Raw genomic sequence first — 20,264 nt, 5'->3', positions numbered from 1 at the left:
CTGCCCACATGGCCTGCCCACCCACTGGCCCCCACCCTTCAGCTGAGTGCAAACCTTGAGTAGAGCCATGCGAGCTGGAACTGGAAGGTAAGATCAACAGCAGAGGAGGGAAATCCGCCCTGGGGTGGTTTGCTGACGTTGGTGGGAAAGTCGGTCCCCTATTCCAGAGATGCAGGAGTCACAGGACTGGCCCTTTGGTCACCCCAGAGCAGCTCCTCCAGTCCATGGCAGGCCGGTGCACCCAGGTGGAGGAGCAGTTACTCCAGGTTGACCAAAGGGCCAGTCCTGTGACTACTGCAGCTCTGGAATATCGGACTGACTCTCCCACCAATGTCAGCAAGCCACCCATCAGTCAAAATTCAAATTAGTGGTCCACCGGAGTTAAAATTATGAGTTTGGTGGTCCCTGAGGTCCAAAAGATTGGCAACCCCTGTTCTAGTCCAACCCCCTGCCCAAGCAGGAGCCTCCACACCATTTCTGACAGGTGGCGGCCCAACTTCCGAAGGCAACTTCTGTTCCATGGGTTGATTGTTCTAACTGTCAGAAAATTTCTCCTTATTTCCAGGTTTATTTTTATTTTACTTGGTTTGTCAATTGCTTACAAGATAATAGGTATAAGTAAAAACATAGTTATGAATACATGGATACATATAAGAAAAATAAAAGAAACAATAGGATAGGGATGGTAGGCACATCGGTGCGCTTATGCACGCCCCCTACAGACCTCTTAGGGAAGGGGTGAGGTCAATAGTAGACAGTCTAAGGTTAAAGTTTTGGGGGTTTGGGGAAGAAACCACAGAGTCAGGTAGAGGATTCCAGACATTGACCCCTCTGTTGCTGAAGTCGTATTTCCTGCAATCGAGTTTGGTGCGGTTAACCTTGAGTTTGTATCTATTGTGTGCTCTTGTGTTGTTATGGTTGAAGCTGAAGTATTCATTTGCAGGTAGGACATTGCAATGTATGATTTTATATACTATACTTAGATCGGACCGAAGGTGGCGTAGTTCTAGGTTTTCTAGGTCTAGAATTTCAAGTCTGGTGGCATAAGGTCTTCTGCAACGAATCTCTCCTGGTTCAGTTTCCATCCATTATTCCGTGTGTGGCCTTCAAGTGCCTTGGAAAATAGCTTGACCCCCTTCCTCCTCTCTGTGGCAGCCCCTCAAATATTGGAAGACTTGCTATCCTGTCTCCCCTGGTCCTTCTCTTTACTAGACTAGCCAGGCCCAGTTCCTGCAAACGTTCATCCTATGTTTTAGCCTCCAGTCCCCTCATTGACCTGGTTGCTCTTCTCTGCATTCTTTCTAGAGTCTCAACACCTTTTTTATAGTGTGGGGACCAAAACTGGATGCAGTACTCTAGGTGTGGCCCTACTAAGGCTTTACAGAGTAGTATTACAACCTCCCTTGCTCTCGACTGTATCCCTCTGCTAATGCAACTTAGGATTGCATTGGCTTTTTTGCCAGCTCCTACACACTGCTGGCTCCTATTTAGCTGGTTGTCCACTCAGACTCCAAGATCCCTCTCCCAGTTGCTGCTATTGAGCCTGGTTTCACCCAGTCTATATGTGTCCTTTGGGTTTTTCTTGCCTAAGTGTAGGACTTTACTTTTCTCTACATTGAATTTCATTTTGTTAAATAGGGCCCAGGGTTCTAGTCTGTCAAGATCCATCTAGATCTTGAGCCTATCTTCTAGGGTGCTAGCTCTTCCTGCCAGCTTAGTATCATCTGCAAATTTGATAAGTTCCTTTCTATTCCATCACCTAAGTTGTTTATGAAGATATTGAAGAGTGTTGGGCAGTGATTCCATTTCTTTTTAAAAAAAATAAATTTCATTAATTTTACAATTAAAAACAGATCTACATACATACATACAAAAAACAAGGCCTTGACAAGGCCAAGAAAGGGAATAAAAAGAGAGATGTAAAAAGGAAGAAAAGTGGGGGGGGAGAGAGAGAAATGAAAAAGAAACATTTAAAAAAGACAATATCCTTTCTGACAGCCTGTAAGATCTATTCTTCTTAAGCTGTGATTCCATTTCAGGTGATATTTTTCCACACAGTTATCTTATTGGTTCATTTCCATCCATTGTTTCATGGTGGCTGAGGGATTCTGGGAGTTGTATTCCATCCATAGTAGCGGAAGGATTCTGGGAGTTGAAGTCCACCCATGGCTCCTGAGGGATTCTGGGAGTTGAAGTCCATACATGGTGGCTGAAAGATACTGGGAATGGAAGTCCACCCATGGTGGATGAGGGATTCTGGGAGTTGTAGTCCATACATGGTGGCTGAAAGATACTGGGAATTGAAGCCCACCTATGGTGGATGAGGGATTCTGGGAGTTGAAGTGCACACCTGATGGGATGGGCTAGAGTTAAGAAGATCCCAAGAGAGAAAGGGGCGGAGGTATCTCGGCCTGGATATCCCGTGTGAGAGAAAGAGGCTGAAGACAGCCCCTCCTCAGTAGTTCCCAGTGTGTATTTTAGACGCAGATAGTTGAGTGTTTACTCTGGCACGGTTTTGACTAAAGGTGTGAAACAATAAAGAACTCAACAAGGAAGAATTTCAGCTTGTCATCCTTTGGTTGAGGGCTTGTCAGCTGCTCAGCTTTCCACCTCGTCCTGGAACAAAGGCAGAGCATTTCCTGCTTGTTGTATACTTTGGCAACAGACACTCACAACTTGGGTTCAGTGTGCCTGACCTCACAGCCCAACCTGAGCTTCTTCTCAGCCCGTATTTTAAAAGCGGCTAAAACAATTCTCCAAGTTCTGGAAAAGCCACCCGTTTTTTTTCTTCTTCTTTTTTTTCTGCTTAATCGGATCCAGAAATCAAAAATTGCATCCCACGTTGTCCTTTTTATGAGCTTCCCTGGAGGATCTCTTTATTGGGCATATTCAGCTGGTAAAAACGAAAAAAAAAGCCCCTGCCCCCTTCCCCAAATGAGAGCAACTGTCCCATGCAACCGAGTGCAAAGTTGGGACCGGCTTATTACAAGATGTTCTGTCCAACCGAGAGAGCCACACTGGTGTCCGGTGACATTGCTCCTCTTGTAAAAAGGTGCGTAAACTAAAGAGAGCGCGAGAACATTTCTACCTCCCTGCCAAGGTTTGAAAGAGGCAAAGAAGGAAGAGATTCATAACCAGGATTTACAGGGAGTCTGAGGTTTGTTAGCAGGAAGTTTAGACGTTCTTGGAGACAGTTGGCTCTCAGTCCTGATTTTCTGGAAGGGCCGGTCGATGTAAGATCCATTTTTGAAAACCTGCCTATAATTTCGCATGTAAATCCCTCTCTTAAATTCCATCCCCAGCTAGTACAAAAAGGCACTAAAAGGGCCTTTCATGGCCAGAGAAAACCCTACAAAGGGAGCTTTGCTCTTTGTTTGTTTTTCCATTCGCTCCGGTGACCTCTGAGTAAAAATGCTGAGAGGAGGAGGAGGAGGGGGGAGGAAGAGGAGGAGGAGGGCAGGGGGAAAGAAGGGGGAGAGGGAGAGTGGGAGGGGAGAGCAGGAGGAGGAGAGCAAGGGGAAGAAGAGGAGGAGGGGAGGAGGACAAGGAAGAGGAGGGGGGGGGAGGAGGGGAGAGAAAGAAAAGGAGAGGGAGAGCAGGGGGAGAGGGAGGAGGAGGAGGAGGAGGAGGAGGAGGAAGAAGAAGATGAAGAAGAAGAAGAAGAAGAAGAAGAAGAAGAAGAAGAAGAAGAAGAAGAAGAAGAAGAAGAAGAAGAGGAGGAGGAGGAGGAGGAGGAGGAGGAGGAGGAGGAGGAGGAGGAGGAGGAGGAGGAGGAAGAGGAGGAGGAGGAGGAGGAGGAGGAAGAAGAAGAAGAAGAGGAGGAGGAGGAGGAGGAGGAAGAAGAAGAAGAAGAAGAGGAGGAGGAGGAGGAGGAGGAGGAGGAGGAGGAGGAGGAGGTGGTCTTGATTCCCAGAGATAAGATGGGCTCTGAATCACCAGGGAACAGGAAGTGTGTGTGAACCTACTTAAGGACAGAAAAATCCCACCAGGCTGAAGGACACTCAAAGCTGTTTGCATTTGCCCCACAAAGCCTACACAAATATGCGTTTCCTGAAGGATGCATCTCCCTGGAGGTCTTCGGATCTGGGATGGTGGTGGGAACTTCACTCTTTTGTGGCGGAATCCGTGTTTCTCAACCTCGGCCACGTGAAGATGGGTGGACTTCAAACTCCCAGAATTCCCCTCCCTTTCTCCCCACTCCTCCAAGGAGATCCGTGTTCAATTCCTGAGGGGCCTCCCCTGGTACCTGAGGTCTCGCCACGAGGGGCCTGGTCTTCTTAGACGGCACCACTCCAGGCCTTCAGTAGCCATTCTGGTTCTTCTCCTCCGTCCCAAAATCCCTTTAAAAAATGCTGACACCCCCCCAAAGTGGACGTGTCAAGAGCTCACATACCACATGACACACTTGGTCTGAACAAGGGATCCGTTCTTTGCTACAGGAAATAGCACTCTGTTATCTTTTAGCTGTAGGGAACAAAAGGCAGGTGGGCCAATATTTTCCTTTCCTGGCCAAAGGAAACTTGACTTTGTGCCAGAGAGAACTTGGGAACGTGCAGAAGAAGAGCTGGTTTAAAACTGGCCGATTGCTTTTCCAACTGGGTCCATCAGATCCAGGGAAGCTTAATTCTCGTGACTGTAGTAAAAGGGTAAAATATGGGGTTGATGACAGAGGTGCGAGATGAATCTATAAGCGTGTTCTACGTGAATCCACATCAGATCAAATCCTATCGATCTGGCTGCACCTTAATCCAGAGAGGGAACAACAGAATAGCAGAGCTGGAAGGCACCTTGAGGTCTTCTAGTCCAACCCCTGCTCGAGCCGGGGACCCTATACCATTTCAGACAAATGGTGGCCCAATCTCTTCTTCAAAGCCTCCAGTGATGGAGGACTCGCAACTTCTGGAAGGAAGCCACTCCACTGGTTAATTATCCTCACAGTTACGAAGTTCCTCCTTAGTTCCAAGTTGCTTCTCTCTTCGATTAGTTCCACCCATTGCTTCTTGTCCGGCCTTCTGGGGCTTTGGAGAACAGGTTGACCCCAGTGGTGGGCTGCACATTTTTTAACAACTGGCTCTCTGGCTGGGTAGGCGTGGCTGGTTGGTCATGTGACTGGGTAGGTGATGTCACTCATCACACCCAGCCCCGCCTCCCAGCCAATCCCCTCAAAGGAAGAGGTAAGATTCAGGCCATTGGGGCTAATCCCACCAGTTAGCTGGCCACATCCCTCCCATTTTTTACCCTGTTTCGGGGGCATTTTCAAGCTGTTTTTCAGGCTGTTTTGGGCTTGAAAAATGGCCCAAAACAGCCCAAAAACCAGGCTGAAACATGGGTGAGGGTGGAACCAGCCAGTGGTAGGATTTGCTGGTTCATCGAACCTAGTTAGGATTTGCTGGTTCGTCGAACTTAGTTAGGATTTGCTGGTTCATTGAACTTAGTTAGGATTTGCTGGTTCGTCGAACTTAGTTAGGATTTGCTGGTTCGTCGAACTTAGTTAGGATTTGCTGGTTCGTCAAACTTAGGATTTGCTGGTTCATTGAACTTAGTTAGGATTTGCTGGTTCGTCAAACTTAGTTAGGATTTGCTGGTTCGTCGAACTTAGTTAGGATTTGCTGGTTCGTTGAACTTAGGATTTGCTGGTTCAGTGAACTTAGTTAGTATTTGCTGGTTCGTTGAACCTAATCTTAACTACCGGTTCTGTAGAACCGGTGCAAACCGGCAGCAGCTCACCTCTGGTTATCCCCCTCTTCTTGGGGCAGCCCCTCAAATCTTGGAAGACTTTGCTATAATGCTCAGGGCTCCATCCTGAGCATTCTTCTTCTTCTTATGATTATTATTATTTGGATGTGAGCAGGGACATGCTAAGTCTGCAGACGACACAAGATGAGGAGGTGTGACTAACGCTTGCGGAAGAGACGGAGAAGTTTCGAAATATCGAGGCAGACTTAGGCGGGGTCTGAAACAAACAGAAGAAAAGTGAAGGCCCGCAGCTAGGGAGAGGAACATGCAAAGCATGAGTCTAGTGTGGGGACACATGACTTGGCAGCTGTACATGGGAAAGGGGTTGGATGACCTTTGGAATTAGCAGTTGAAGCCCAGTCAGCCCTGGGATGCGGCTGCTAAAAAAGCCAGCCCTATTTTTAGACGTATCAACAAGAGCGTAAAGTCCTCCACACGAGAAGGAATTGCCTTTCTCTACTTTATTGTCTTTTCCTTGACTTTAGGATTCTCTTTTATCTTCATAGAAACATTGAAATTGTGAGGAGGGAAGGAGCCTTAGAAGTCTTCTAGTCCAACCCCATGTCCAAGGCAGGAGTTTTTATACCACCTTGGACAAACGGTTATCCGATCTTTTATTGAAAAATGATTTCATTTTATTTTATTTCTAGCTGGATACCCGGGCTTCGCTACAAAACTATGTCGTCGGGCTTAGTTTCGGGGGGGGGGGAGGAAAATAAGGGGAGGAAATTCTGCCTCTGCCTACCAGCATCCATCGATATTCCTCTGGCTAGCGTCCTGTCAGTGTGTGAGAGAGCGGAGGGCTGTTTGGAAATTGAAACAGTATTTGCTGTGTGAGCAAGGAAGAGACAGCAAGGAGCCTGGGCGTGGCTTAGCTCAACTGTTCTGTACTATAGCTGCTTGCTGCTGTGAAAGTGAAACTCCTCTCCTCTGCTTGTGTTTTGTTTTTGGAAGAGATTTCTTTTCAGGTGGGGAGGGGGAGTAGAACTCCTTAGCATCAGAGCGTGTTAATAGTGATAATAATATAGGAAATACTCTAAATCAGGCTTGTCCAACCCGCGGCCCAAGTCGCCTCGTAATGCAGCCCAGTGCCCACCCCAACCTTCGTGCCAGAGCCAGCGAGGAGGAGGAGGAGAGGCAGGTGCGGGGCGGGGCGAGGCGAGGCGAGCGCCAGGCCAAGCAGCAACAGAAAAGGCGGGCGCCGTCAGAGCGCCACCTCCTGCTGTTGCTGCCGCCGCCACCGCCACCGCTTCTGCCCCCGCCGCCGCTTCTGCCTCCGCTGCCACTTCTGCCCCGCCACCGCCGCTGCTTCTGCCCTGCCGCCGCCGCTTCTGCCCTGCCGCCGCTTCTGCCCCGCGCCGCCGCCGCTTCTGCCCCCGCCATCGCCGCCGCTTCTTCCCCGCCACCGCTGCTGCTTCTGCCGCTGCCGCCGCTTCTGCCCCGCTGCCACTTCTGCTGCCGCTGCCCCCGCCACCGCTGCTTCTTCCCCGCCACCGCCGCCGCTTCTGCCCCCGCCGCTGCTGCTGCTTCTGCCTTCCAGTCCTGCCTCATCCAGCCGGGCATTTGCAGGAGGAGAGGTAGGCGCGAGGCGGGCGAGCTTCCCCGCAAAATTTGGCTGGAAAATAAACCGTGATAAAAAAACGTGATAAAAAAACCATGATAACAAAACCGTGATAAAAAATAAATAATTTTTAATAAATAATAAATAATAAAAACATCTCACTAACTTCATTTCCAAATAAATTTAATATGTTAACTATGTTTTCTATGGTTTTTGGATGATCAGGTATTGTTACTGTTATTTTATTTTATGTGCGGCCCAAACCAAATTTTCATCTTCTAATGTGGCCCAGGGAAGGTGAAAGGTTGGACACCCCTGCTCTAAATGCTCTGATGGTCATTGTGAAAAGGTGTTTCTTAGTGAGCCCCTAGAAGCCAAGAGGAACATCCGTGCCCAATTTAGTTTGTAGGCTTGACGGTTCTGTGATGGTGCATGAGGGGTATTTTACTTTTAGATAGATAGATAGATAGATAGATAGATAGATAGATAGATAGATAGATAGATAGATAGATAGATAGATAGATAGATATAGTAGATACATAGAAGATAGATATGATAGGTGTAGAGAGAGAGACAGAGAAGATAGATAGATAGATAGATAGATAGATAGATAGATAGATAGATAGATAGATAGATAGATAGAAAGAAAGAAAGATAGAGAGATTTTAGAGAGATTTTAAGATTTTATTTTATTATTTTGTTTTACTTTACTGTTTACTGTATTATGTTTATGGTATGTTATGTTGCGTTGCGTTGTGTTGTTATTCTTACTTGTCCAGGGGTGTTTTTGTGGCCAACTTTTTGGCCAACTTCTTTTAGGACTTGGATGCCCATAAAAAATAAAACAGGTGGAGCCTTGATAAATAGCATCCTCTCAGCCCCCATCTTGGAAGATAGAATCTAGAAGGAAGGGACCTCGGAAGTCTTCTAGTCCAACCCTCTTTCCAAGGCAGGTGTCCCATAGCACATATTGGAGTTTGTAGCGATCCAGCCAGCACGCAAAGAAATAAGCAGGATTCATTATATAGATAGAAGAAAGTTCTTTAAATGCAATAATATAAAACGTGATGCATGTAGACAATACCCATGCAGCTCCTGCAATGTGGTAGAGAGAAGACAAAGTAGCAAGTACGAGAGGAAGCCCTAGAACTCTCGAGCAAAGACAAAGTGAACTCTTTGATACACAGAACAGTTAAGTTAAGCCATGCCCAGGTGCCAAATTATCCGGCATGGCTCACATAACAAATCCTGTCTCTGATGCAAAAAAGCCAATGCAATCCTAAGTTGCATTAACAGAGGGATACAATCAAGATCAAGGGAGGTACTAATACCACTCTGTAAAGCCTTAGTAAGACCACGCCTAGAGTCCTGCATCCAGTTTTGGCCACTACACTATAAAAAGATGTTGAGGCTCTAGAAAAAGTGCAGAGAAGAGCAACCAGGATGATGAGGGGACTGGAGGCTCAAACATACAATGAATGGTTGCAGGAAGTGGGCCTGGCTAGTCTAGGGAAGAGAAGGACCAGGGGAGACAGTAGAGCAGCCTTCCGATAGTTTAGGGTCTGCCACAGAGTGGAGGAGGAAGGGGTCAAGCTATTCTCCAAAGCACTTGAAGGCCACACAAGGAATAATGGATGGAAACTGAACAAGGAGAGATTCAACCTGGAAATAAGGAGAAACTTTCTGACAGTGAGAACAATCAACCAATGGAACAAAAGTTGCCCTCAGAAGTTGTGGGAGCTTCATCCCTGGAGGCTTTCAAGAAGAGACTGGACTGCCATCTGTCAGAAATGGTGTAAGGTCTCCTGCTTGGGTGGTGGGGTTGGACTAGATGACCTACAAGTCCTTTCCAACTCTGATTATCTGTTATCTCTTATCAGTGTATTTCTGCAAACCTCCATCAAAAGATCACCCACAACATCTTGACTTTTGGCCAAAGTTTGGGGACATCCTTTTTTGTTTTTTATTTTACAACATTTTTTTATTTTTTTTTTCTTGTTTCAACAAACATATCATTATGTGAACAGGGTGGTGCTGGAGTGTCTTACATATTAAAACAAATAAGACAATATTTTTCATATTTAATAGAGTTGACAATCTCTTAAAATTTGATATTAATATGCATATTTTGTTAAATTATCATCCTTGATTACTGTAATTCAGTATGTTATTTTTGTGTCAATCTCTATTTTCGTAATGTCACTCCTTTTACTACAAATAATATATTTGATAATCATATTTGCAGCGTTTAACAGACTTACATCATTCTAATAACAATCTACAAACTTATATTGAGTTGTAATTTTCCGTTATTTATCCCCATTTTAATTTCTAATTATGCCCCTGTTGTATTTTAAAAAGTATCCCCTTTCTAATTACATTTTAATATAAATAAAATAGCATTCGTCCTATTTACGTTTCACAAGCTATGTAATTCTAATAATAGTACAGTTATTTTTATTAAGTTATAATCTTTCATTATTATCATATTCAATATTTCAATATATTATTTTTATGTCAGTCAAGTTCCACATATCATCCCTTTTCCTACAATCAAATCTTAATAATCATATTTATTACGTTTAACAATAATATATCTTAGCTGATAACACACATATTTATGTTAGATCATAATCTTTTTTTAACCATCATCTCTCACTCGCATTAAAGCTTGGGTGACATCCTTTTTAAAAAAAATATTTTATTGAACAAAACAATTGAAAACATTGAACATAGTGAAGTTGGCTTGACATAACTTTTGGTCAGTATCGCATAGATGTATATATTTTCCTATATACAATTATTCAAATATATACATATCTACATTCGTTCACTCATATATTACGTTTTCCAATGTCATCGGTCCTATTTTCATCTCAGCAACGCCTTTTCCAACTTAAGACGTTCCTCTCTGCTCCTACCAGTGATAGAATCGATTCCAAATTGTGTAATATATGCCGGCTGATCTTTATTTCTTTATTTCTCTTTATTTCTTAGACTAACTTTAGAGATAAGTTAGCTTGTCCGTTTCAGCGCAGGTCAGGATTTTATTTATTACTTCGTCTTCGCTTGGCATGCCTGCCTCTTTCCAGTCCTGCGCAAAGGCTGTCCTTGCCGCAGTAATAATAAGTATAATCAATTATACAATCCATTTTTTTGGACATGATTTCTAATAGAAAGCATTCTGGCACACCATCAAATTTAAAACCCAACATTTCTTCCAACAACTTTCCCCATCCTAAACCAAAACTCTTGCACTTTTTTGCAGTTCCACCAGGCATGGTAATAAGTTCCCCGTTCCACTGAGCATTTCCAACCATTTGGGAACTGGCTTTTAATACATCTTGGCCAATCTGGCTGGTGGGTGGCTCAAGGACGTCTTGGGGGACATCCTTGATGGGGCAAGATAAGCGGGCTGAGATCTCCCGCAGCGCCAACAGAGGTGGCACCGCCCGCCTCCCTCCCGCAGTCAGTGCTGGAGGAAGTGCCTCCGTTTCTGGCAACGTTTTTGGGCTTCCTGGCCAGGAAGGGATTCTTGGGTGAGATTGGGCGGGTCCTCCAGGTACTTGGCAGGTGACTGAGAACAAAAGGCATCTTGTTGTGGCGAATTGCTTACGAATGGCCAAATATTTGTCGAGTTCAGTCCTGCCCCTTCTGGAGACCGCATGAAACCCTCTCCGCATCCGAGCGTGGAAACACAGGAACAGCTGTCATGCTGGGCATTAAAGAAAGGGCGTGAAAATGAACTGTTGTGTATTTTAGGTGACAAAGCGGAACCAGCTTAGCTGCCCTGGCCCTGAGCCCGGCTGAGAAAAGCAGAGAATTAGGGGGGAAAGTTGGCTTGATCGATAGATAGACAGATACAAGTCCTACTTACAAAGTTGAGGCAAGCAGAATAACAGAGCTGAAAGGGACCTTAGAGATCTTCTAGTCCAGCCCGCTGGTCAAGCAAGAAACCCTATACCTATGGTAGCTGACCTTTTCTGGCTCTCATGCTGAAAATGGCACGCACGCAATTTGCACTGTTTCCTAGTATGATTTGATTGTTTATTGTACCCTATGACTATCATTAATTGTTGGACCTAATTATTCTTGATTTGAATGTATCTTTTCTTTTATGGACACTAGCATATAAACAATAAAGATTAATAAATTATTCTATTCTATTCTATTCTATTCTATTCTAATTCTATTCTAATTCTGTTCTGTTCTGTTCTATTCTATTCTATTCTATTCTATTCTATTCTATTCTATTCTATTCTATTCTATTCTATTCCATTCCATTCCATTCCATTCCATTCCATTCCATTCCATTCTATTCTATTCTATTCTATTCTATTCATCTCTATTCATCTCTATTCATCTCTATTCTACATTATGATTTTTGATTCTTAATGAATGTACCTTTTCTTTATGTATACTGAGAGTATTTACAACAAGACAAATTCCTTGTGTGTCTAATCACACTTGGTCAATAAAGTATTCTATTCTATTCTATTCTATTCTATTCTTTATGCTCTAATTGGCGCTGCAGAGCCTCCGCTGGTGTGTTGAAAGTTGCGTACACGCATTAGGTGCACGGGCACGATCACAGAACTGGTAGTAGAACAGGTAGGATCCCACGGCTGGCTCATGGCCACGTTCCTCCTTGTTCTCTGGCTATTCAGAGGTCAACCACCAGGTAAGGACTCCATAGATGCACTCATGGCTACCTGAGGACCAAGAGACCACCAGATGTTTCTGTTGAAGACCACCAGGTCCATCTCACTTGTCTCGTCTTCTTTTCTCCCCGAAATAGTTTGAAGACAACATTTTGGACATCTGCTTGGAGTTGTTGGACAACAACCCCAAGTTCCTCCTCAACCAAGACAAGGATTGTTCTCGACGCAACAGCCCCGTCTACATCAGCAGGGTGGTGAGCGCCATGGTAAGTATGTGTAGACCTTGGACCTGCCCTAGAGGAGAAAGAACAGAATGGATTCCTGGGCCAGGTTGGACTAGAATTCTCTTGACAGAGGAGATCAAATCGAGAAAGATCGCCCACCTTTGATGATCCTGTTCAATTCCTCCTGCATTGAAATCAACAAGGTTTACAGTTTAACCAAGGTCTAACAAGATGGGCCTACAAAAACCATTTTGTAAACTTGTTTTGTGGCAAATTTGGGTTGAGCAGTTCCTGGTGCTCTCTGAGCTGGGTGCTTTACTTGCAGACATTTCATGACCCAGCTAGGGAACATCATCAGTGCTAGAAGGGTTTGGAGAAAGGAGGAAGAAGAGGAGGAGGAGAGGAGGAGGAGGAGGAGGAGGAGGAGGAGGAGGAGGAGGAGGAGGAGGAGGAGGAAGAGGAGGAGAATGGTGAAGGAGGAGGAGGAGGAGGAGAATGGTGAAGGAGGGGGAGGAGGAGGGGAGGGGAGGGGGGAAGGGGGAGGAGGAGGAGGAGGAGAATGACCGTGAGGTCCTTGGTGCTCTCTGAGCTGGGTTGTTTTCTTGCAGACATTTCACGACCGAACTAGGGAACATCATCAGTGCTAGAAGGGAGAGGGGTTTGTGGAGAGGAGGAGGGGGAGAGATGGGGGAAGGAGGAGGAGGAGGAGGAGGTAGAGAGGGACAGTGAGGTTCTTGTTGCTGCCAGTGCTTGGTTCTATTCTTGCAGACCTTTCATTAAGAAACTAGATGCCATCATCAGTGCTAGAAGACAGGGAGGTTTGCTCTCCATTTACCCCACTCCCTACTAGAACTGATGACGTTACCTACAACAACAAGAAAACATCTAATCTCAGAGAACACCGAGGATTCAACCCTGAGTTACAAATCTTCCGCTTTCTCTGTCGAAACTGGTATTGTTTCATACCGAGCCGTGGCTTCCTTGGCTACAGGTCAACTGCAACGATGACAGAGGCGTTCTCTTTGGACGCTGGGTAAACGACTATAGTGACGGGATCAACCCCATGACCTGGAGTGGCAGTGTGGACATCCTTCAGAAGTGGCAGAAGCACGGATGCCAACCGGTTCGGTACGGGCAATGCTGGGTCTTCGCTGCAGTGGCCTGCACAGGTGAGAATCCAGGGGGTCACCATCACGGTGGTGCAGCTGGTTGGAGGGGAGGAGTTCAAGAGCCACCAGAGGCGCAGTGGTTTGAGTGCAGTACTGCAGGCTACTTCGGCTGATCACCGGCTGCCAGCAGTTGGGCAGATCGAATCTCACCAGGCTCATGGTTGACTCAGTTTTCCGTCCTTCCTAGGTGGGTAAAATGAGGACCCAGATTGTTGTCCTTCCTTCCTTCCTTCCTTCCTTCCTTCCTTCCTTCCTTCCTTCCTTCCTTTCCTTCCTTCCTTCCTTTCCTTCCTTCCTTAGGTTGACTCAGCCTTCCATCCTTCCCAGGTGGGTCAAATGAGGACCCAGATTGTCCTTCCTTCCTTTCCTTCCTTCCTTCCTTCCTTCCTTTCCTTCCTTCCTTCCTTCCTTCCTTCCTTCCTTAGGTTGACTCAGCCTTCCATCCTTCCCAGGTGGGTCAAATGAGGACCCAGATTGTTGTCCTTCCTTCCTTCCTTCCTTCCTTCCTTCCTTCCTTCCTTCCTTCCTTCCTTCCTTCCTTCCTTCCTTCCTTCCTTTCCTTCCTTCCTTCCTTCCTTCCTTTCCTTCCTTCCTTCCTTCCTTCCTTCCTTCCTTGGTTGACTCAGCCTTCCATCCTTCCCAGGTGGGTCAAATGAGGACCCAGATTGTTGTCCTTCCTTCCTTGCTTCCTTCCTTCCTTCCTTCCTTCCTTCCTTCCTTCCTTCCTGAGGTTGACTCAGCCTTCCATCCTTCCAAGGTGGATAAAATGAGGACCCAGATTGTTGTCCTTCCTTCCTTCCTTCCTTCCTTCCTTCCTTCCTTCCTTCCTTCCTTCCTTCCTTCCTTCCTTCCTTCCTTCCTTCCTTCCTTCCTCCCTCCCTCCCTCCCTCCCTCCCTCCCTCCTCTTCCTTCCTTCCTTCCTTCCTTAGGTTGACTCAGCCTTCCACCCTTCCGAGGTGGGTCAAATGAGGACCCAGATTGTTGGGGGACAGAGGCTGGCTCTGTGAACCGCTTAGAGAGGTCTGGAAAGCACCGTGAAGCAGCATATTAGTCTAACTGCTATGGCTACCTTCCTGTCTTTCCCATTTCCTTCCTTCCTCCCTCCCCCCGTCCCTCCCTGTTCCTTCCTTCTTGCCAAGTATTGTCTGCTACAGTGTGGCATCTGAAAGATATCGGCCTGGCAACTCTCCAAGCCTGATCAAGGTCTGTAACGGTGCAATCTCTTGAAAGACTGTTGGCCGGGACTTTGCCGGAGAGGAATTCACTCTAGATAAAAGGGGTTTATCGGGACGAGGAGGTGGGCTTTGTGCTGTCGGGGAGGCCCAGGTCAGGACAGCGGCCGGAGAGAGATGCTGACCGTGGTCTTTTATGCCCCCCGCCTGCCCAGTGCTCCGCTGTCTCGGGATCCCGACCCGTGTGGTGACCAACTTCAACTCCGCCCACGACACGAATGGGAACTTGATCATCGAGCAATATTTGGACGAGAATGGGAAGCTGCAGGCGGGCACCCTGGTGAGCGACCAGGGGAAGCGAAGGGCGCAGGAGCCTCCTCCTCCTCCTCCTCCTGGATGCCCTCCCTTCTAGCCCTGATGAGGTGCCCTAGTTGGGTCGCGAAACGTCTGCATGGAAACAGCCAAACTCAGAGAGGCTCAAGGGCCCCCACAGTCCTCCTCCACATCTTCCTCCCTCTCTCCTTCCCTCCCTTCCCCTCCCCACTCCATTCTGTGATGTTACCTACTTTGGGTCATGAATCTTCTGTATGGAAACAACCCAGCTCCAAGAGCAACAAGGACCCCACAGTCCTCCTCTATCTCCTCCCTCTTTTCCTCTTCTTCCTCCTCTCCCTCCTCCCCCTTACTTCCTTCCTCCTTTCCTCCCTCCCTCTCTCTTTTCCTTCCTTTCTTCCTCCATCCCTCTTTCCTCCCTCCTTCCCTCCTTTCCTTCCTTCCATCCCTCCCTTCCCTTCCTTTTACTTCCTTCCTTCCTTCCTTCCTTCCTTCCTTCCTTCCTTCCTTCCTTCCTTCCTTCTTCTCTCCTCCTCCCCACTCCATTCTATTATGTTACCTACTTTGGGTTATGAAACTTCTTCAAGGAAACTCAGAGAGCAACAAGGACCCCGAGTCCTCCTCTATCTCCTCCCTCTTTTTCTCTTCCTCCTCCTCTCCCTCCTCCCCTTCCTTCCTTCCTCCTTTCTCCCTCCCTCTCTTTTCCTTCCTTTCTTCCTCCAACCCTCTTTTCATCCCTCCCTCCCTCCTTTCGTTCCTTCCTTCCATCCCTCCTTTCCCCTTCCTTCCTTCCTTCCTTCCTTCCTTCCTTCCTTCCTTCCTTCCTTCCTTCCTTCCTTCCTTCCTTCCTTCCTTCTCCTCCCCACTCCATTTTGTGATGTTACCTACTTTGGGTCATGAAACTTCTTCAAGGAAACAACCCAGCTCAGAGAGGAACAAGGACCCCGCAGTCCTCCCCTATCTCCTCCCTCTTTTCCTCTTCCTCCTCCTCTCCCTCCTCCCCCTTCCTTCCTTCCTCCTTTCCTCCCTCCCTTCCTCTCTCTTTTCCTTCCTTTCTTCCTCCATCCCTCTTTTCCTCCCTCCTTCCCTCCTTTCCTTCCTTCCATCCCTCCCTTCCCCTTCCTTTTCCTTCCTTCCTTCCTTCCTTCCTTCCTTCCTTCCTTCCTTCCTTCCTTCCTTCTCCTCCCACTCCATTTTGTGATGTTACCTACTTTGGGTCATGAAACTTCTTCAAGGAAACAACCCAGCTCAGAGAGGAACAAGGACCCCGCAGTCCTCCCCTATCTCCTCCCTCTTTTCCTCTTCCTCCTCCTCTCCCTCCTCCCCTTCCTTCCTTCCTCCTTTTCCTCCCTCCCTTCCTCTCTCTTTTCCTTCCTTTCTTCCTCCATCCCTCTTTTCCTCCCTCCTTCCCTCCTTTCCTTCCTTCCATCCCTCCTTCCCTTCCTTTTCCTTCCTTCCTTCCTTCCTTCCTTCCTTCCTTCCTTCCTTCCTTCCTTCCTTCCTTCCTTCCTTCTTCTCCTCCTCCCCACTCCATTCTATTATGTTACCTACTTTGGGTTATGAAACTTCTTCAAGGAAACTCAGAGAGCAACAAGGACCCCGCAGTCCTCCTCTATCTCCTCCCCCTTTTTCTCTTCCTCCTCCTCTCCCTCCTCCCCCTTCCTTCCTTCCTCCTTTTCTCCCTCCCTCTCTCTTTTCCTTCCTTTCTTCCTCCAACCCTCTTTTCATCCTCCTCCCTCCTTTCGTTCCTTCCTTCCATCCTCCTTTCCCCTTCCTTCCTTCCTTCCTTCCTTCCTTCCTTCCTTCCTTCCTTCCTTCCTTCCTTCCCTTCCTTCCTTCCTTCCTTCCTTCCTTCTCCTCCCACTCCATTTTGTGATGTTACCTACTTTGGGTCATGAAACTTCTTCAAGGAAACAACCCAGCTCAGAGAGGAACAAGGACCCCGCAGTCCTCCCCTATCTCCTCCCTCTTTTCCTCTTCCTCCTCCTCTCCCTCCTCCCCTTCCTTCCTTCCTCCTTTCCTCCCTCCCTTCCTCTCTTTTCCTTCCTTTCTTCCTCCATCCCTCTTTTCCTCCTCCTTCCCTCCTTTCCTTCCTTCCATCCCTCCCTTCCCCTTCCTTTTCCTTCCTTCCTTCCTTCCTTCCTTCCTTCCTTCCTTCCTTCCTTCTTCTTCTCCTCCTCCCACTCCATTCTATTATGTTACCTACTTTGGGTTATGAAACTTCTTCAAGGAAACTCAGAGAGCAACAAGACCCCGCAGTCCTCCTCTATCTCCTCCCCTTTTCTCTCCTCCTCCTCTCCCTCCTCCCCCTTCCTTCCTTCCTCCTTTTCTCCCTCCCTCTCTCTTTTCCTTCCTTTCTTCCTCCAACCCTCTTTTCATCCCTCCCTCCCTCCTTTCGTTCCTTCCTTCCATCCCTCCTTTCCTTCCTTCCTTCCTTCCTTCCTTCCTTCCTTCCTTCCTTCCTTCCTTCCTTCCTTCCTTCCTTCTCCTCCCCACTCCATTTTGTGATGTTACCTACTTTGGGGTCATGAAACTTCTTCAAGGAAACAACCCAGCTCAGAGAGGAACAAGGACCCCGCAGTCCTCCCCTATCTCCTCCTCTTTCCTCTTCCTCCTCCTCTCCCTCCTCCCCTTCCTTCCTTCCTCCTTTTCCTCCCTCCCTTCCTCTCTCTCTTTTTTCCTTCCTTTCTTTCCTCCATCCCTCTTTTCCTCCCTCCTTCCCTCCTTTCCTTCCTTCCATCCCTCCCTTCCCTTTCCTTTTCCTTCCTTCCTTCCTTCCTTCCTTCCTTCCTTCCTTCCTTCCTTCCTTCTTCTCCTCCTCCCCACTCCATTCTGTTATGTTACCTACTTTGGGTTATGAAACTTCTTCAAGGAAACTCAGAGAGCAACAAGGACCCTGCAGTCCTCCTCTATCTCCTCCCCTTTTTCTCTTCCTCCTCCTCTCCCTCCTCCCCCTTCCTTCCTTCCTCCTTTCTCCCTCCCTCTCTTTTTTCCTTCCTTTCTTCCTCCAACCCTCTTTTCATCCCTCCCTCCCTCCTTTCGTTCCTTCCTTCCATCCCTCCTTTCCTTTTCCTTCTTCCTTCCTTCCTTCCTTCCTTCCTTCCTTCCTTCCTTCCTTCCTTCCTTCCTTCCTTCCTTCCTTCTCCTCCCCACTCCATTTTGTGATGTTACCTACTTTGGGTCATGAAACTTCTTCAAGGAAACAACCCAGCTCAGAGAGGAACAAGGACTCCACAGTCCTCCTCTATCTCCTCCCCCTTTTCCTCTTCTTCCTCCTCCTCTCCCCCCTTCCTTCTTTCCTTCCTTCTTTCCCTCCTCCTCCTCCTCCTCTTCACTCCCTTCTAGCACTGATGAGGTGCCCTAACTGGGTCACGAAATGCCTGCAAGAAAACAACCCAGCTCAGAGAGCACCAGGGACCCCCCAATATCTTGAGTGGTTAGCAAACACTCACAACTCTCAGCTACCACAGTCCAACACACACACACACACACACACACACACACACACACACACACACACACCAATCGTTCTCAGTCCTAAAACTCATCCTTTCCTGCAGGAATCCAGCCTTACAAGCTGCCCCCGCATTTCAGGACACGAAGCTGCTGGGCTGCCCCGTGCAACTCCCTCTGTCCTGTCTGCACTGCAGGCGAGACGAGACGAGGCGGGGTGACTCAGCCCCGGGACACCCAACCGCACACACCCCGTATTCCCCCTGCTCCTCTCCTCACTTCCTCTCTCCCTTTCCTTCCTCCTCCTCCTCCCAGCTGCAGCCTTGAATTCAGCACTCTGTTTGCTCAACCCCCGAGCAAACACGGCCCTCCGGTCAGTGGCCAAGCCCGGTCGGATTTGCAGGAAAGCATTAATTCCCCCACACACACACACACACAGAGGTCTGATTGCTAGTTTCCCAGTCCATTATTTTTCATTTCTGTTTCGTGCAGGTTGTGCAAGAACCAGGGCGGGTTTGCTGTTTCCTCCCTAAGCCACGGAGGAGGAGGAGGAGGAGGCTCTGTTTTTAATTCGCCTGGTTATTTATTGATGAGGTGTTTGCCTTTTTTCTCTTCCCCAAAAGGCATTTGGCCAGCATGACGCTCCTTTTACCCCGGAATGACCTTCACCGTTCTGGATAAACGTCCTTTTCCTCCAAACGTTTCTTTGGAAGCTTCAGGGCTTCCCGGAAATCGTTGCTTCCTTATATTGATTTTTATAAAAGCAGAAGCTTCAGGCAAAGCAGAGAATTGGGATATACATCCCCAAGGGAGGCCCATCTGGCTCTGAGGTCCTCTTAGGGCAGGGGTCTCCAACCTTGGCCACTTGAAGCCTGGTGGACTTCAACCCCCAGAATTCCTCAGCCAGCTGTGTCTGTTTCTTTTTCTCCTATCTCCCCAAGAGGAGAGGTTGCAGAGGAAGGGATCGCAAGAGACTTTAAGCTGTGCTGGATGAGGAATTCTGGGAGTCGAAGTCCACCAGTCTTCCAGGGGCCAAGGTGCTCCAAGGAGAAACCCCAGAGTTTATTTGTTTGTTTATAAGCAGTCCTTGACTTACAACGGCAACGGAGCCCAAGATTTCCAGGCCAAGCAAGACGGTTTTTAAGTGAAATTTGCAAGCAAGGTTTGTCCCGCTTTTCCACCTTTCTCGCCGCCGTTGTTAAGTGAATCACCGCTGTTGTTCATTTAGTCACGTGGTCCTTAAGTGAATCTGGCTTCCCCATGGACAGAAGATCGCAGACATGTCCCTAGGACACAGCGACCATCATAAATATGAGTCAAGATGATGAGGGGACTGGAGGCTAAAAGATATGAAAAATGGTTGCAGGACCTGGGCCTGGCTAGTCCAGGGGAGACAGGAGAGCAGCCTTCCAGTATTTAAAGGGAGAGGGAGAGAAAGAAAAGGAAAGACAAAGAGAAAGGTAGGAAGGAGAGAAAGAAAAAAAGAGGGAGAGAAAGAGTGAGAGAAAAAGAAAGGAAGGAAGGAAGAAGAGAAAAGTAAGAAAGGAAGGAAGGAAGGAAGGAAGGAAGGAAGGAAGGAAGGAAGGAAGGAAGGAAGGAAGGAAGGAAAGAAAGAAAGAAAGAAAGAAAGAAAGAAAGAAAGAAAGAAAGAAAGAAAGAAAGAAAGAGAGAGAGAGAGGAGAGAGAGCAAGAAAGAGTGACTAAATCATAAATTGAATGGTTGCAGGAACTGGGCCTGGCTAGTCTAGGGAAGAAGAGAAGGACCAGGGGAGACAGGAGAGCATCTTCCAATGTTTGAGGGGCTGCTACAGGGAGGAGGAAGGGGGTCAAGCTCTTTTCCAAAGCCCCTGAAGGCAGGACAAGAAGCAACAGACAGAAGTTAACCAAGGAGAGAAGCAACCTAGAAATAAGGAGGAATTTTCTAACAATGAGAGCAATCAACCCATGAAATAGAA

General features: G+C 47.4%; 1 protein-coding gene across 1 annotated transcript in view; it reads left to right on the top strand.

The window, feature by feature from the left end:
* Positions 1 to 20,264, top strand: part of TGM2 (transglutaminase 2) — a 71,745-nt gene that overhangs the window by 35,387 nt on the left and 16,094 nt on the right. The window contains exons 5-8 of the mRNA XM_087928685.1: positions 12,096 to 12,224; positions 13,174 to 13,351; positions 14,739 to 14,863; positions 18,417 to 18,526. Of these exons, the coding sequence (XP_087784811.1) occupies positions 12,096 to 12,224; positions 13,174 to 13,351; positions 14,739 to 14,863; positions 18,417 to 18,526 (542 nt within the window). The remainder of the gene's footprint in view (positions 1 to 12,095; positions 12,225 to 13,173; positions 13,352 to 14,738; positions 14,864 to 18,416; positions 18,527 to 20,264) is intronic.

This window comes from Pseudonaja textilis, chromosome 3 (genome assembly GCF_049901715.1).
Source record: "Pseudonaja textilis isolate UNSWEBS1 chromosome 3, rPseTex1.2, whole genome shotgun sequence".
Classification (NCBI taxonomy): Eukaryota; Metazoa; Chordata; class Lepidosauria; order Squamata; family Elapidae; genus Pseudonaja; species Pseudonaja textilis.
The sequence above is the reverse complement of the archived record's forward strand: the minus strand, read 5'-3'. Positions and strand labels throughout refer to the sequence as shown.